This window comes from Atractosteus spatula, chromosome 4, assembly GCF_055471065.1.
Source record: "Atractosteus spatula isolate fAtrSpa1 chromosome 4, fAtrSpa1.hap1, whole genome shotgun sequence".
Classification (NCBI taxonomy): Eukaryota; Metazoa; Chordata; class Actinopteri; order Semionotiformes; family Lepisosteidae; genus Atractosteus; species Atractosteus spatula.
This window is the reverse complement of record NC_142709.1, coordinates 11171932-11189184: the sequence shown is the minus strand read 5'-3', so window position 1 is coordinate 11189184 and position 17253 is coordinate 11171932. Positions and strand designations below refer to the sequence as shown.

The 17253-nt window shown below is 38.2% G+C and overlaps 1 protein-coding gene across 4 annotated transcripts in view; it reads right to left on the bottom strand.

Annotated features, from left to right (window-relative positions):
• Positions 1-17253, bottom strand: part of LOC148835812 (inositol polyphosphate-4-phosphatase type I A) — a 77466-nt gene continuing 60213 nt past the window's right edge. For 3 of the 4 annotated variants that reach the window (XM_088912431.1, XM_088912432.1, XM_088912433.1), the window contains 8 exons: positions 15831-16003; positions 15532-15655; positions 14393-14519; positions 13768-13908; positions 13301-13398; positions 11987-12099; positions 11353-11507; positions 1-4157 (listed from right to left, as the gene is read on the bottom strand). In XM_088912431.1, the coding sequence (XP_088768557.1) occupies positions 4025-4157; positions 11353-11507; positions 11987-12099; positions 13301-13398; positions 13768-13908; positions 14393-14519; positions 15532-15655; positions 15831-16003 (1064 nt within the window). In that variant the 3' untranslated portion in view covers positions 1-4024. Of the gene's footprint in view, positions 4158-8093; positions 8355-11352; positions 11508-11986; positions 12100-13300; positions 13399-13767; positions 13909-14392; positions 14520-15531; positions 15656-15830; positions 16004-17253 lie in introns of those variants that run through there. The other variant, XM_088912434.1, reaches the window with a different exon arrangement.

The following is a 17253-nucleotide window of genomic DNA, read 5'->3' as shown; positions in this document are numbered from 1 at the left end:
TACTATAGTCAGTTCTTTTAATTGCTTAAGTCATAGGGGAAGGTATTGGGAAAAGCACATTTACAGCAAAATTAAATCTAAAAAGATCTGTGAATTAAAACACTGAAGTTTAATACATTAAAACAAACATAAAAATAAAGTCCAATGCATAAAACTTGGCAAACGACATGGTGAAAGAGCATATTTTTAAATTATACAGTATCTGTATTTAAAGAATGTAAAGCAACATACAGAGCAACCTGGATGCTAATAAAAAAAAGTATGGTTCTGAATAATTTACAATTAAACATGTTTTAAAATAAAACGTGTACACAGTACAATTAGACAATACAAATTGCAGTTCACAGTTCTTATCAATACGACCCTTTGAAGCAGTACATTTGTTCCTTTTAAGTAAAATTATGGTAGGTCTGCTACATGCATTTCATTAGTAATAAATATACACTGTAAATACCTTAATCATGTCCTATCAGACCTGCAGGTCACTGTATTTCCCAAACTTCTTTTATATATAGGGCTATCAATGCTATGTAGGGATATTTTAAGTGCAAATTGCTGTGGTATTCATCATTATCCCACTTAAAGGCCTAACTCATACAGACAGCCCAAACAAAAGCTGCAGGGAAAAAAAAAAAACAGGACTGACTGTACACAACCTCTTTTTTACTTTATTGGAATGGACAGGCTTACTTTCTTTTATATCAAAGAAGGGCACTATGAAATAGCATAAGAAGATGGCTGAATTAAGGAGAATCATAGTGTTTCTTTTTAAAAAGAAATCAAAGGTACGAGACAGCATTCATCAACAATGTCAAGTGTAGATCGACTGCACATAGATTCTGGATGTGTTCATTCCCTGGAGGGTGTGGTGAAAAATGTAATTAGGGTGGGACATTACTTATCTAATCAAATGATGTACACTTTTATTATTGATCACAGGAGACAGATAATCACAGTTATTGCTGAAATAATTTGGCAGATGAACAGGGGAGGCACATGCACAAGAAACACGGATATGCCCATATTATCAATGTTTCCAGCATATCTTTCAGAACATCTTTATTTTGAAGATTGCACTTCCAGAAACACTGCAGCTGTGCCTTAGCAGGTTAATATGTGAGGTGTTACTGTGCCTTCTGATGAAAATTTGTTCTGTAGCATGAGGTCACTGCATGCCAAGAGATTGTTGCTCAAACTGCTGTAAGGTGACAACAGTGTTCACATGCATACAGTTAGAAACTGGGCAGTACCTGGTTAAAATGGTTGTAGTCTATGAACATTTGCTAATCTCCTTGGCTTCACAACGTCTTTGCTGTTCTCCATAAATTCACTTGCAATTTAATCATTTGTGAAATGTTTGTCAAAAACCTTAAACACTTGCAGTTCTTGTTTTAATTTCCTGTCATACAGCATACATCTGCTTCATCTACGACTGGATGTTTATTCCCTTTATAACTTAAAAGTAAAAACCTACATACCAGAAGAACCAAAGCACATTTTGAAGACTTGAGGCTGATGATAAATGACTTACAGATTGAAATTCTGCCAGTACTACAAAGTAGTGACAGATATTTTCATTTTATTTTTATTTTTTTTAAATCATTCTCCAGGTGAAGAGTTGAATTCCAGAATTGTGGAACAGTTTTTTTAAATGTTCTGCAATGGAAAAAATATTTTCAGTAAGACTAGAACTCTAAGCTGAAACTGGGCAGAATAATGGCTTTTAAATTTAAAATGCAAAAGGTTTTGAAAATTTCAGCTAATGTCAGCAAAGGGTACATTTAATATACCCAAATAATCAGCTCAGCTGTAATTTCACAAAGATGAGAGTGCTGACTTACTGTAAAGCAACAGGCCTGAGGGTCTGACAGCTCTTTCAGAGACGAGGAGTAGCACCAACATCTGGCTATCAGATCTGATTTTTGTAACAGACTGATGTACTGATCACAGAGAAAATTACTGGCAAAAATTACTGCATCAGTTGAACACTGCAAAACTCTCCACCAAACAAACATGTAATTGTGAAAGCACTGATAAGGCAGTTTCTTTTCTGTACATTCCAATTTTGTCTTGATTGTGAAAGACTAGATTGTCTCTCAGTCTCTTTCTCAAAGGTGTCAAGGCAAAGCTCCACTCGGCAGCTTCATATTCAAATCCAAATACCATAAAAAACAGAATAACAAAGAAACATTGCATTACATTTTAAATATTCAGCGCTTGAGTATTACACTGATATTTTTGTGCATTTCAGGGCTTAAAATGATCTGTAGCCTGTCTTCCAGTCCTTACTTTTGGAAACAAATTCATGCAGATATACAGATTTAGAAAAAGCACAGCGTGACTCTCATATTGAGAATGAATACAATACTGCATGAATCAGGAGCGTCTGTGGCTATGAAGGCAGAACAGTTGATGTTTGTTTTCTTTTTTCAATCACCTTAAGCTTCCAGAAATAAGGGGACTTTCAATCTTACAGAGCCTTATTAACCCCACAAAAAAGGTTTTACAACTTGGAACTGGTAGACGGGCACTTGATATTGTAACCGAGTAACTCTCATGCTCAGCCACAGGCCTGATTTACATTGCACTGTTCTTACACAACCATAAAGTATAAACTAGATTTAAATAGCACTGCATTGTGTAGGCTGTGCACCACATGGTACAGGCAAATATAATGTAGGCAGTAAAGCTATATGAGAGCATGTAACATGGTATTTAATTCAAGCAACTGCACATGGACAGTAATGGGAAGTGACAACAACAAGTCAAAATGGGTGTGCCATGTTCTGTGTTTAGAATTTGGTATTTGGTTTTAGTTTTTAAACTTTGCAGTGAAGCGATTCTTGAGACACAAGAACAGAGCACATCCAGGAGCTCAGCAAAGCATGCTCCCAGGAAAATGGAAATTTGGGGGGATTTGCAGGCATTTACGCAAACCAAAAAGGAGGCAAATTCCAAGCGGATATGCAGTCCATAATGGATACAGAGACTTTTTTCTGAAACCACAGAACATCTCAAAATCCGGGTAATTCAGGAGGTCCTAGGCATGGTAAATCTTCTTATTGTAATATTTCTAAATGAAAACTAAATATTATTAGAAAAGAAATTTCTAAATGATCAGTATATTTTGGTTAGTATCTCTGCCTAATGTTATTTTTTACCATAATAATTTTGTTTAGAACATATGGACTGCATTTGAATACTACTGTATATCAATTCCTGGACTGTTCCACCCCTGTTCTGCATCATCACTCGGTAGTGTTCCCAGATCACATACTGCAAATGGACTTCCTCAGTCGCAGTGACTTAAATGTTTGCAGGAAAGCAAAATCCAAAAGCTTTCTTACCAACAACACAAGAGTTATTGTGAAATCACAGAAAGGAAATATCTTAATGTTTACAAATTATGTAAGTTTAAGTCTTTCCTGATTTCATTAAAATGTAAGGATTAATAAATGTCCAAAATGATACAAATAGTGATCTGGAAACTCCCAATGATGATCTGCCATGCCCAGCACTTGAGTTTTACTACCTAATCTGACCTACAGTGTGTTTACTGTCACAAATCAGTGTTTCTGTATAGCTGCCAAAGCAAACATATTAGCAATCAGTGACATTTTAAATGAATGTGGGTGCATATTAAAGCAACACGTTTTGTATTACAGGCTCGCTTTGTCACAAATCACCTTTTCATCAAATTACTGGAACTGTATCAATGCGCTATCAAACAGTGAACTCTTATTCATTTAAGGGTTCTCTTCTGTCTTATTAAACCTGAAAAAGCATGCTCTATCTACAGTATATTCTTCTATAGGAGGACATCTGTTGAAGACTATGAAAAAAACAAGACTTGCCGATATGCTTTTGGTTCTACCTGCTTTGTCGAATGGGTGCATGTGTGTAGGTTTTTAAATTACATGTACAATATATATATATCACAGAACTTTCACAACTATCTTTTTAACAGTGATCTGCATTAAGCAAAGGACATTTGTTGCTTTTATGCTGTGTTTAAGGTGTCCTATCAAGTCTCAACTTTTCCATAGGTTCCTTCCGGAGGCCTGTAATGTTTTGGAAAAGCCTTCAGCTGCAGCGTATTAAAAGCATACTTGCGACATCCAACATTCTTCATGGTGTTTTCTCGCCGACAACCCTCACTGGGGGGAGAACAAGTACAGAGAATGATAGCAGTGGAGAAACAAAAAGCCTGTTAAGACAATGACAAACCGAACAGTCTTACCAAGCGCTAACAGTAATGGTGGATGGCAGGAGTGAGTGACTCATGGACACAGCTTTATTTGTCAACAACATAAACTCTACAAAAGGTTTTGCTTTACAGAAGAAATAAACACAGAATAGACACCATCCTTTCATGCTGGTGTAGTTCTGCTTTGGATAAACGGGGCCTATGCCTACAGACACTGGCTCCAATGTTGTATCAAAACACATTACTATACCCATTCAGGAGACTCAGACAATGCCCCTCATGTTCATGTGGTTTATGGTATATGACAGGTGTAGACGCATTTAATTCGATACATTCTTTGGTGCACACCTGCTTAGGCGACAAGGCAGGCTGAAGCCCCCACATGTAGCAGACCAAAGAGCAGTGATGAGGGAGCCAGATGAAAGCACGGAAGCACACACCACAAATACAGTAAAAGAACAGCTTGTGCTGCGTTTGTCAAGTGAGAGAAAGTAAGGTGTTCAACCCAAGATGGGGGTTGTTTTTGCTACAGAGGATCTGAGTTACCAGATCGTTTTTACTATGTTTTCTTTAGAGTGCCACAGGGTATAAGGAGATAAGCAGGCGGAGTCTTGCCATGACAAGAGACAGTGCCTAGAGAATTTAACAGGTGTAGAAATATACAGAGCACTACAGATTTAATTCAGAGCTTTGTGGAACACACAATGGTTCTCTACATAGGTCAAAGTCCATGGATCTGCTTTAAAAATGCTACCATTTTCCCCTGACAAAGGTTCATTGTAAATTCATCCAATACCTGTCCACAAGAAGGCTCAGTTGTAACAGCCTTTTCCACGTTAGCTTAAGCAAAGTTTTAACACAATGTATTAACCTAAAAATATAATTAATGTCACATGCTTAATAAAATAATGTTATTATTAGGAGCATACATTAAAAAGAAGTTCTTAGAAAGCAAATATGTACACTACTGTCTTTGTCACAGGCATTGCATGACGTTCCCTTTTCTTTTTTAAATTCTCAAATCAAGATAGGATTGTTTAGCTCCACTACTGTATGTTGCTCACATACAGATAAACAGATACCCGCTTTTACAAGTAATTAGCTTTTACAATCTTAAAATATGTTGCTTAGGGGTCTGCCTTTCATCGTATGTAAAGGATCACTACAGTATGTGTATACAACCTAAGAATGAGATCAGCAATCTCTGAAAGTAGGAGTGCAGTTCATTTTGTAAGCAAGCCAGTAACAGAGTTCTGTGGGATACTGTATATTACAGTTTACACAATAAACTCTGCTTGTGGACCACACAGCTTGCATAGTATTCACATAAATGATAAATGTGCACATTGTGGTTCCACTTTTATACTACATGAGAATCATCAGATATTGACTACCCATGAAAACTCATTTTGTCCTAGACTGCCTTTTCAGAATGCTGACACACTGAGGACAATTGACAAATTCTTACTAGATACCCCAACTGCCACTGACCAGTTGCCTAAACACCTAAGACTCTTAATATTTTCCACAGGATATGAATCCCACTGAATACTTAATTTAACTTGGAATTTAAAAAACACATCCCAGAATACTGTACATATAGACTTTTTTTTAGACTATTTTAGACTATTTTTACCAGAACTGCAGATGCAGAAGATTCATCACATTCACAAGATGGAGAGAACTTGCTATCATATACTGTATAAATCATCTGGGTGACTCACAAAGCACAAGCCACTAACTTTCTCTTCTTGATTGAGAGTTTGAGTTAAAAAGATAAGCACTGAGGAGGGTGCACTTTATGATCAAAGAACAAAATATTTTCTGAAATTTCAGATTAGGAGAGCTTGTTTTTCCTCTTGTTTGGCTTACAGGGAAGTGTATTATAGGAATGTGTTTCATTTCCTGCCTGGGATTTTTCTATTATGCCTTTTGTGGAAAGACCAATTGTTTGGTTCCTTTTCCTCAAAATCAAAAGAGGATTATGTGTTAAACAGGAGGAGTTACTTAACAGAGTTTAATATCAGCCAATCCAATAGCTATACCTATTCTATACCACAAAATATGCTCCTAGATTGGACTGGTTCAGCCGTAAACATTAACACTCAGGGGTTACATACTGTATGATAGACCACCATTTCTTAAAATATTTCTAATATCAAATGATACATCAGTTTAAACTACTTCACATTATAGCTCAAGGCAGACAATACAGCTCAATCCTGGGCAACTAACACAAAAAGAAGCATGCCAGAGTACAGCTGCTTCAGACTTGTACTTATTGTAATGGATAGATGCAGGGCTACCTCTAAACCATGACTCATGCTTTTTACCACTTAAACCCTGCTCACCACTGTACAAAATGGCTAGGTTTATAACCATAAGCACTAACCATACTATTCTGTGAGACAATCTTTGGTACAACACAAAGGGCACCGTGAAACTCAGAAGAATACCAGTAACCATCGTCATGCTGATCAGAGGTTTCCAGTGTTATGGACCATGCCATTCAAAAATGTACATGAAGAGAGATCTTCATCAAAGTGCACGTTTTCATGCCGTGAACCTCACAATTCCTATGGGAGAGTGTTCAACGATGGCAGGAGAGATACTGCACTCACTGCCAAAGCCACAGTCACAGGAGCCCAGCAAGACATTGTTGTCACAATGCTAGGCCTAGTCCAGTCCATCTGTTCCAGGAATATCTGAAAAATTGTTGATCACACAAAGGTAACGATACACCCTTGACCTGAGCCAGCAGTGTCTGTCTCTCAGATGAATGAGTTTACTTATGAGCTCAGCAGCAAATGACTGCACTCATACTCAATCTCATACAATTTCAGTGATTGTTTATCGAAGGACTGCATAGTTTGTTATACAACATGAGCTTTTGGGAAGTCTTGTTTATAATGACTTTTTGTGTGGATGTCTTCATCAATACCATCAAACTAGTTTTAGCATCTGAATCAATACTGAAGTAAACTCAATTTATGACGCATGATCATGAACAGGGAGTTAATTATCGCATCAGGAATGAATGGAACAGAAAGAGAAGTCTCTTCCGATACAATTCAACATGTTTAGAAATTGCTTCTCCACATCTGGGGATGTCACAATACAAATTGTCATTTCAATTAAAAAATGATTGATTTGAATTGATTTCTGCCCTTTAAGGAAAGAACTACTTTTTCTTTCATTAACTGGGGATAAAATGTCATCCTCAACAGAACTCCACTTAAAGACTTGAATCCACTCTAAATAATCGAAAACACGTAAATAAACAAAGCATAAGAATGGCATTCACACAAAAAGTACAGTGGCACTGATGCATCCTTAAGCATGTTCTGATATACTGTACATTTCCCAAAAATATTAATGCTCAACATTATTGATCCTAACCTGGCAAAGTTATGCTGTTCTTCACAAAAATAGAAAGTGCATCAGTTTAACTAAAGCAGCCAGAATCTCCCTGACAAATGATGGGAAGACCCGATTAGAACAGCCAATATCACAACATTGCAATTATTCAAAAACTGGCAAACGTAGAAAGTCAGCTAATTAAAAATAGTATTAATAGCTCTGATTGGGCTCTTGCCATAAGAAACAAGATACGCAAGGAAGACCTGAAAAAACAAGCTGTCAACGACAACAAGTCCAGACACAGCAGGACAGAAACTGGACTATATAATAAACTCTGTGTATATATGACCACTATGAGGTACTGGGAATCTGTGATAAATAATATCTTATACATCTTTTAGAATATCTTCTAAAATAATTTAATGTGTATTTACATCAAAGTTTTTTTACAAATCTTTTTTTTTTCCAGCTTTTCAGTTTCAGTGGTTCAGTAGTGTTTCTTTGAAATAAAAGTAAGGCAATAATATTTAGATGGCAGGCCTCAGGGCTGCACACTTCCCCCATCGTTCGCAAATTAACCTTTGCAGGGCCTGGGGGCTGTTGTCTTCACTTGCAACGCATTTTAGCCAGCAGGTAAGCTATGCTCAGAAACAGCCACACGACCAGTAAATTGGGGCTCAGGGCCAGTAAAGGGATAGAGTAGAGAAGGCTGGGGTCTAGCCTGCAATCGCGGATGGGCAACAGGCCACTCAAGTTCTTCTGTGTGACCACTTCCCGAGTTCCAATGCTGTGAAAACGGAGAGGGTGGAAGGAGAAGGAGCAAGAGAGGAGGAGGCGTGAAACAAAGGGCATGCACAAGGATGGCCAGGGAGTTATGGAAATAAGAATTACAGTAATCATAGTGAAAAAACAACAAAGGATATCAATGAAACGGGTCGGATAAAGGGGGAGAAAGCATGGTGAAATGGCGTGGAGGCCAAAATATTAGACGGAAAAATGAAACAATTATGAGGCCAGGGTGGAAACGCAATATGAGGGGGAGGAAAAAACAAACAAACACCACCAACGCAAATTGAAGAAAGAAACACCAATCACCCAAAAAAAGAGAGAGAGAGGATAAAAAAGAAGAGACAAAAATAAGAGCAATTTTCTGTAGTCTTTGGAACGTAAAAGAAAAGCGAGGTAAGAAAGGATGGTTTTTCACGTTCCCCACACGCGGGGCGGCCGGACGGAGGGCCATGCAGCACTGTCATGCGTCTGCATGCTGCGGTCAGCGAGCGGCAGGGGCAGGGAGGCAGGGGAACGTGAACAACCATCCTGGATTTCACCCTTACTTATCCCAAGCGCTGGGGAACAGCTTGCTGTCTGTCAAATATTTAACAATTAAAACTGTAATAAATGTCTTAAACTCTATTACTCTGGTGGTTTAAAAGATCTACACCTAGCAGAGGTAAGGATACAAATGCCTTAGACTTCATGTATCCAATTCAATAAAACCGCTTGCAGGGGTATGATATCTGGGTCCTGGAGAACCACAGTCCTTCAGGTTTTACAGTCTCACATATTTTACAGGTTTTACAGCAGAAACACAAATGAGAAGACATTGTGGATCTCCAGGAAAAGGTCTGCACATTACTATATCCGTACCCTGCATTGCTATGTCATGTTACTTACCTAACACTAAAACGTTATGCCACATTTGTGTGTGATGCTGTTAACTGAGGAATAACTTCAGGTGGCACAAAGCCACACAATTACATGTGCCTTCAACTCACCCCTACACTTCTGTGAAAGCTCCTGTGGCCTATTCTGGCCAATATACCAAGTCTTATTAAAAGGCGTTGCTGAGAGGCTGACTTCAGGAACAACTTGAGCCTAACTCTGCTGTATGTTCCCTTCCCTCTTCCACAGCTGCAATGATTTGGTCAAAAGCTACTGTGGTTTACTAAACTGTCACTAAGAGTATCATGTAAATTCAAGATTTAAATTGAACAACTAATGAAATGTCATGGAGGCTGATTGACAGAAACGAAATTCTTACTAGACGTGCGAGTAATAAATCTGCTAAAGGACTACTTTTAATCCAGATGTAATGGCAGTTCACTGTAAGCCATAAAACTGTATTACTTCAGACAAGGCAGGGTCAAATCACAAAGAAATATAGAAAGGATAAGAAAACTGAATGCCAGAAAATTTGAGACAATACACAAAGAGGAATGTAAGAATGAGGGCAGGCAAAGACCAAACAGCATTGTACTACTACAGAAGAGGGTGTAGGGTCTTATCCTTTCTTTTTCGGGGGAGGGGGCTTTCAAATTAATCATGAAAGATTGAAAAGGTGCTGTAGCCTATTGTATTTTGGTTATCATTGAGAAAGCAGTGTTTCAGCAGACAGAGGATGGTATGAATGAGACATGAGAGATGAAAAATGCACGTGGACAGGTATGCACTCCGTCTGTAGTTAATGAAACATTCTTGCTGGCCATTGCTGGACAAATAACAAGCAGGTGTTATTGCTGAAAAAAATATTAAGCATAAGGAACAAGTGCTAACTGCAGAGAGAGAAGGATCATAAGGATCGTGCTCAGTGCACGTCTGCTATGGTGTATCCATTATCACAATGTGTTCTAAATGTAGAATGTTGCTGTCTTGATTTTGGCCAAACAAGGTACAATTTCAAAAAAGGATGCACATAGGCCAGGCATCCTCGCAGTGCCCAAATTTGAGCAAACTAGATTATTCTGGTGTGATTCGCCTATAGTGGTGATAACAGAAAACACCAAATTTGTCTTCACAGGAACAAAAAACTTCCAAATAATCTGGAAGAGAACAGTTCCTCTTCTAGACTTTAAGCCAATTATTCTCTTTACATTCAAGGCAAAAAAGCTTTTTTTGGACATCTGGAGAATCCAGAAGGGCATTTCACCAAACTTGTGTTTTAATCTTTTTTTCCTTATCCCAGTCTGTAGCACCATGAGGTCTTCTACTAAATGCTGGTCTGACTCAGTTTGACCTTCTTTGCCTCGATAATGAATATAAAAAGTAGTACTCCTCTGCTATTTTTTCCAGTTATGTCAAATATCATACAATATTACAGTACGTCAATTAACATATATACTAATTACAATTATTTTCAAATTCCTACATTGATATTGTAGCACAGTCTCAACAGCCCTGTCTAAGTGATGTCTCTTATTCTCTTTGTCAGGCGTTCTTTTTTTCACTACATCTTCGCAATGTGCATTCATATTAAAAACTGGATATTCTATGTTTACTGATCTCTGTGATGTCTTGGGAATAAAATCTGGGAACTTAGCAGTAAATTATGAGCTATGCACTATGAATATCCCAAACAAATATCTACCAGACAAAGACAGTCCATTCTATAGCATTTCATATTCACTTCTTGAGTCACCAAAATTGTGTACACCCCTATACAGTATACGACACGTCTTTCCTGATGTAACCAAATAAAAAAATAAAAACTCCTGCAAGGAACATGACTGTTAAAGAATATCTAATTTCAGAATACATAATTTTGTGATGAATCTATCAGTTTCTGGTTAATGCCAATGAACACCACTTACAGTAGGCGCTTATTGTTGAAACAGATGAAAGAAGTAACCAGGAGACTAAATACAGTAAAGACACATCTATACTATCATACCTCAATTAGCTGTGAGGATGGGAGAGTGACTCATTGCCATCAGTACTGGTGCGGGTGAGGGGTTCATCTGTAGTTTGCACTGTCCCATGTTAGGAGCATCAAGCAGTGATAGACCTACCTCCTCATGCAGTCCAGGGCCTGGGTGAAGACCTGCGGAGCCATGCCGTGCTCGTGCTGCAGGATCAGACACTGCTCCAGAGTCACAGACATGGCCGTCCTGTCCTTGGCGCTTTTACAGCTTGTGAAGCGAACTCCATTGAGGCGCCGGCAAATCTGACAAGGAGCAGACAGGGGCCAACACAGCATTTCATTACACGACTGTTCTGATTGTGATTCCCTTCAAACTTTGAAATCATCAAACGCCCCGCCCCCAAATTCTTCTTGATGACCTTACATCTAGACGACAGACATATATTCATTGAGTTCTGCTTAACCTCCAGCTCGAGGACGGATGACACCCACACTGACAGCCTTCATCATGCACTGATGCATTACAGACACCCCTACAGACGGAGAGAGCACTGTTGCTACTCTACTGCTTTAGCTCAATGTAAGACCTAGAATCCTGCCATTATTGTGAAGAGATTATTCACAGGTAAGGTCTTATGACGTCGGACATGCAAGTTTACTACATGAGTTAGGTATAAAGGCAATTCCTTATTCTAACTGAGGAACTGAACCACTTTTTCTCGTTGTTGGTTCTGTTCCGGTAAAAGTCCTACAATACGTGTGCATATAAAAGATTGATGTACCTCCGCAGCTTGCCACAGGATGTCCACATTCTTGTTTTTTCTTGCATGGACATTCTGGCCCAGGAATCGTAGCAGTTCAGGCAGGCATGTCTGACTACGGGACCGAGGTAGGCCTGCCAAAACAAACCAGAGAATGAGACAATTCTTTTCGCCATTCTACTTTGTAGACACATGGAACATTGGGGAATTACAATGAGATAAGGACACAGAAAAGTGACTATTTTATCACAATTTATGAATTAGACTATAATTATTCTATATATCAATATCCTGCCGTTTATATTTTCCTTTAAATTCTTCACACAAAATTATTTTGCGAAGGCAATAAAATGTTGGTGAGTTTACATCATACCATATAGCCCACAAAGATACAGTAAATGTATAGTTATCATAAGTGTCTGTCATTTGTAAATGTTGTTAGTTATATTCCGTTAGCTGGTCAGGTTGGACAACTTCACATGGAAACAAATATCCCAGAATGCGCCAGTACAGTTCAAACATATCCATCTTTATAGAGTTTTATTACTATTACAAATTTTAAGCTTCCGAGTACAGTGTTTATTATTCAGTCTACATTAAAGTTACTGCCTTGCAGCCTGGCCTAAGGACATGTCTAAGGAAAACCAGGTAGCAGTTGTAAGTGAAGCTTTAGCAGCAGAAGGGAGCTCTTGTATGTGTGAACCAGAATTTCAGAACCAACGCCTCAGAATAGAGACCAGGGACACTGCCCTATAGGAAATGCTCTTCCTTTTGATGAGATGCTGAGTAAAGATTCCATGACACTTCTTGAAAGAGCAGCCATGTTAACTCCAGTTTACTGGCTTAATTGTAATCTGGGCTTGGTTACCATTAGTTCAAGCATTTTCTCACATCTCCACATGATCTGCTGTGTGGGGAGGCTGCTGGTGCACAATGAAACCGCATGCTATCCATGAGGGTACTGCGCTTCTGTGGTAAAATGGGTCCCTTCCTATGTGAGAAGCACTTTAGGAGTCTTTGGCATGAGAATCACAATTTAAATGTAAATGGTTTATTTCTGTGCAACTATTGCTTTTTCAGTTACCTTATTTCTTTTAGAACCTGATCCGCCTCTGCTAGTGCCACATTTGTTACTTCATTATACCGAATTATTGTAAGCCAATATTTCATACAATTGATATCCACTGCTTCATGTATTTTTGCTCTGATATTTTTTAACAGTTCTTTGAGCTCAATGTTGTCTTGGATAACAGTCTCGGTAAACTAGGTTAACAGCAGCAACAACAGCAATGATCACAACAACATGGTTAGAAATATACACAAATCTATACTTACAGTCTTCAGGTAAAACTTCTTTGAATTGTTCATAATAGGAATTCAAGCGAGCCAGGCTCTCCGTGTTAATGATTTCTTGCAGTGATGTGTCTCCAAACCTTATGAATAAAGAGGTTAATAATAAGCAGTGTGCAATAACCTAGAGTATAGTAAATCACATATATTTATAACCCACACTTAGTCAGTCTAGTATAGTTTTCCTAAAACAACCACAGACTATGTTTTTTTATATCAGCAAAGAGGCTGTTTAAGTCTGGAGCAGCTGTTCATATTGATATAATAAAAAAGATGCAATAAATATTATAGGTAATAAATATTATCCGGACTGGTGGTAACATGCTCATTTTAGAGGAATAGAAATCCAGACATCTGACGTGAGAGACTTCATTAAACATTAATACAAAAGTCACCTCCCCTCCACAGACCAGTACAAGTGTCCACGAGTCTCTGGAAAACGGGAGCCTTACTTCTCTGCCAGGGTCTGCTGTTCGTTGATCCCCACATTGAAGAGCACCGGCTGGACTCTCAGCAGCATCCCATTCTGGATCTCCCGCGGCAATGCGTCAAACATGGTGCCCGGGAGCGGTATCCGCACGTTGAACCCATCCCTGGAATCAGAAGGAGGGTGATAGCCTTCGCTCCGGGGATTACTATTCCACAAGGAGGGACACGGTTTCAGACTGCAAGCTCTGTGCTGCAGTCCCCCAGTGGGAGAGCTGACTTTAACAATCACAATCGTCCTCATCATCATCCTTTCCCTCTTTTAATGGAAGACATAGGAGGACTTTCTGATATTGATGCTGTTTGTTACTAGGAATTTGCTCTCCTCCACCTCAGCAGCAGGCCACAAAGCGCAGAACCCCTGAACCCACTCGCCTCTCTGTCCATCATCCATCATCAGTCAGGTCGATGAACTGCAGCTGCAATTAACGCAAGCAACTAACCAGTGAAAATCTATCATGTTAATCAGAGACATTATGACTCTTTTCTGCCTTGTATATGATTTTATCTGCACCAGACTGCAGGCCTTAACGTTGTTAGACCAGCTTCAATGACATGTGCGCGAACGCTCAGCCGTCCATGGCTTCGTACCTGTTTCCCGTGATGACTGGCAACATGTCCACAGACGAACTGGAAGTCGCCTGGGTCACCTTGAACGTAACGTTTCTCATGTCCATAATTCCTACGCTCATATCTTCCAGCATAGACAGCTCCTCTCCTGTGAGAGTAAAGAAAGAAGAAGTGTCACACCAATGCAATCGGTATAACCTGTATAAGTTATGAAAAGCATTAGAGAATAGTAGGCTTCACAGACAGGAGATTGTAGTAGGCACCTTTTTTACAACTCACTCAGGAATGAGATCTTTAGACGTTAATGTGGGTATAATTATGGTGTGGATATTGATGAAGCCCAATGCAGCAATATACTTCTTGACGAATGGTGATTATACAGTGTTTTTATGTCCCAATTTCACTGGTTTAGACAACTGTACTAAATATTAGGGCTGCAGTGTTTTCACAACTCCTAACACAAGATGAATTGAGTCACAAGTTCAATTTCTTCTGTTCTGTATGAAAAATACTCAAGTGATAAAAAATTGCTTGAATTTGCAAAAGAACATGAAGTTACATACCACACATTATATATTGTACATGGGAAGACAAATGAATGTAAGCTGGTCAAACTTAAGTAGTTCGAAGAGAAGAGGAGCAATGATACAGCTTAATGAGCAACTAAAAATTCAAAATATTCAACAGTGAGTTTAAATTTGGCTAAAATGTTTATTAAAGTCTATTATTGTGTATATAATCACAAAGATTCAAAGCCCAAACTGTTCTGTTTGTCTCACAGGAAGAAAAGACTTTAAAAAGATTAAGATTAAAGCTACTGAATTCAAGGTAAGACATGAATTTGGAATATTATTTTAAAGCCTCTTGAAACTGTAGAAGGGTAATAAAAATACACTGTCACTATTGATAGTGTGTTTTTTAATTAAAATGTTAAAGTAATTTATTCTTTAAAAAAGTATTTCTTTAGTAAAGTATTTAATTAAAATCTTCACACATTTTCAGTGCCTTATTGGCAGGTTTATGGTCATGTCAAAAAACAATCACTATAGGAAACATCTATTAGCTTTAATCGTTTTTTTTTCCCCAAAAGCTGCTGCTGTACTTTACTAACAACAAAATGTAACATTGTCTCCCACATTTACTGCTTTAATTTTTGTTACCGTAGGTACTAAGCAGACTCTCAAACTGAGCCAGCAAGCCAATGGTATGCAGTTGACGCAAGAATCCATCATCACGAAGACAGTTTCTTAGTTTGATTATAAATCCACAAATAAGGGCTGTAAGCTGAAAGAGAAATACATACATATATTAATGAGAGATGATGATGTTTCGCAATGAACTCATAAAACAATTACAGCAGATGAAACGTGATTCAGTGAAGACTGAATCTTTCAATAAGATACATCCCCGAAAAATGTTTTGTCTCAAAATCCAGTGACTGGACATTTGTTTTACTCACTGTCTGACAAAAGACAACATCCCTTCGATACTGCAGGCTCAAGTCCATGGCGATTGTGGGGGCAGTGTCTTGCATCAACAGGAAGACCATTGACTTTTTAGCTTTATCGCTCATCATGGCTACACATTCAGTAAGAGTTGTGAGCAAAGGATATAAGGCCTCACTCCACTCCCCTGGAAGGACAAGACTGGATTAGTTAAACATTCTCTCCCTATTCCGTCATCAAAAACACAGAACCACCTGATTCCTTCATTCTCTAAATCCTAATTACGCAATTAAGCAAATGTTAGCAGTTTCTCTGAAAAATGGGAATACTCTTTAACTTGCAATAAAACCCAGTAATTACACTACGATACCGGCTCCTATCTGAGACACTGTAATTAACAAGTGGAGAATACTGAGACTTTCATGGGAATAATCTCCAAAAAATGAATCATCCAATTTCAAGAACCGCTCATTCCAAAACTGGTCGCAATGAGTTGGAGCCTAGCTCAGCAGGTGCCAGTCAATCACAGGGAACATGCACACCGGGGACAATTTAATAATGCCAATTAACCTAGACAGCATGTCTGGTATCATGGTCATCACATGAGTAGAACTGTCTTGTAGACACACAGAGGAAGCAAAACTGTTTTTTAAGCTTCCAGGTGTAGCATGTAAAAACCAACAGGGCTTCATCTATAATCACAGCAGTCCCTTCTATGTGCAGTGAATCTCCAAGATGTGGAACAACTCAAAATTAATTAAATTAATCTGACCAGTTGTGAGATTTAAAAATAGTTAATGACAAAAAACGTATCCACATGATTATGTTATAAGTAACAGTAGTAACAGTCAAAAGATAAAATAATTAGGAAACTTCAACATAGCTGCAAAAGACACTTTATACATTTGAACTTTTATGTATTTTAAGAAATGTCTGGGACCGAGATGAACTCAGAAATAATCACCGTGTCTTATTCCTGCTCCAGCTTGTGTAAGATACGAGATGCCCTGTTCAAACATTAGTAAAATTGAAAACAAAGGCTACATTTACAAATAAAATATACTGTACTTGTAATTCAACTGTCATAAAACGGTTATTGAAAATACAAAAAACCCAAACCTGATAGTATAATTATCAACTGCCTCAGACACAAAGAAGACTAAAATATAAAAATATTTTTATATTTTATATTTTAAAATATAAAAATATTTTTATATTTTATATTTTAAAATATTCAAAGCACATAATAAAAGGGACGTAATGGGAATTTAAAGCTCCTAAAAGTTAAATGCAGGACCCAAAGAGAATGTTCAAAAGGGAGATTATTCCTGTTTGAGTTTGCCTTCAGCACAACCCTGTACTTGCAGTCATCAGTTCCACTGGAAAAGGAAAACAAACGTCACGAGGGCGCCTTCTTTTTCTAAGCACCAAGGAGCA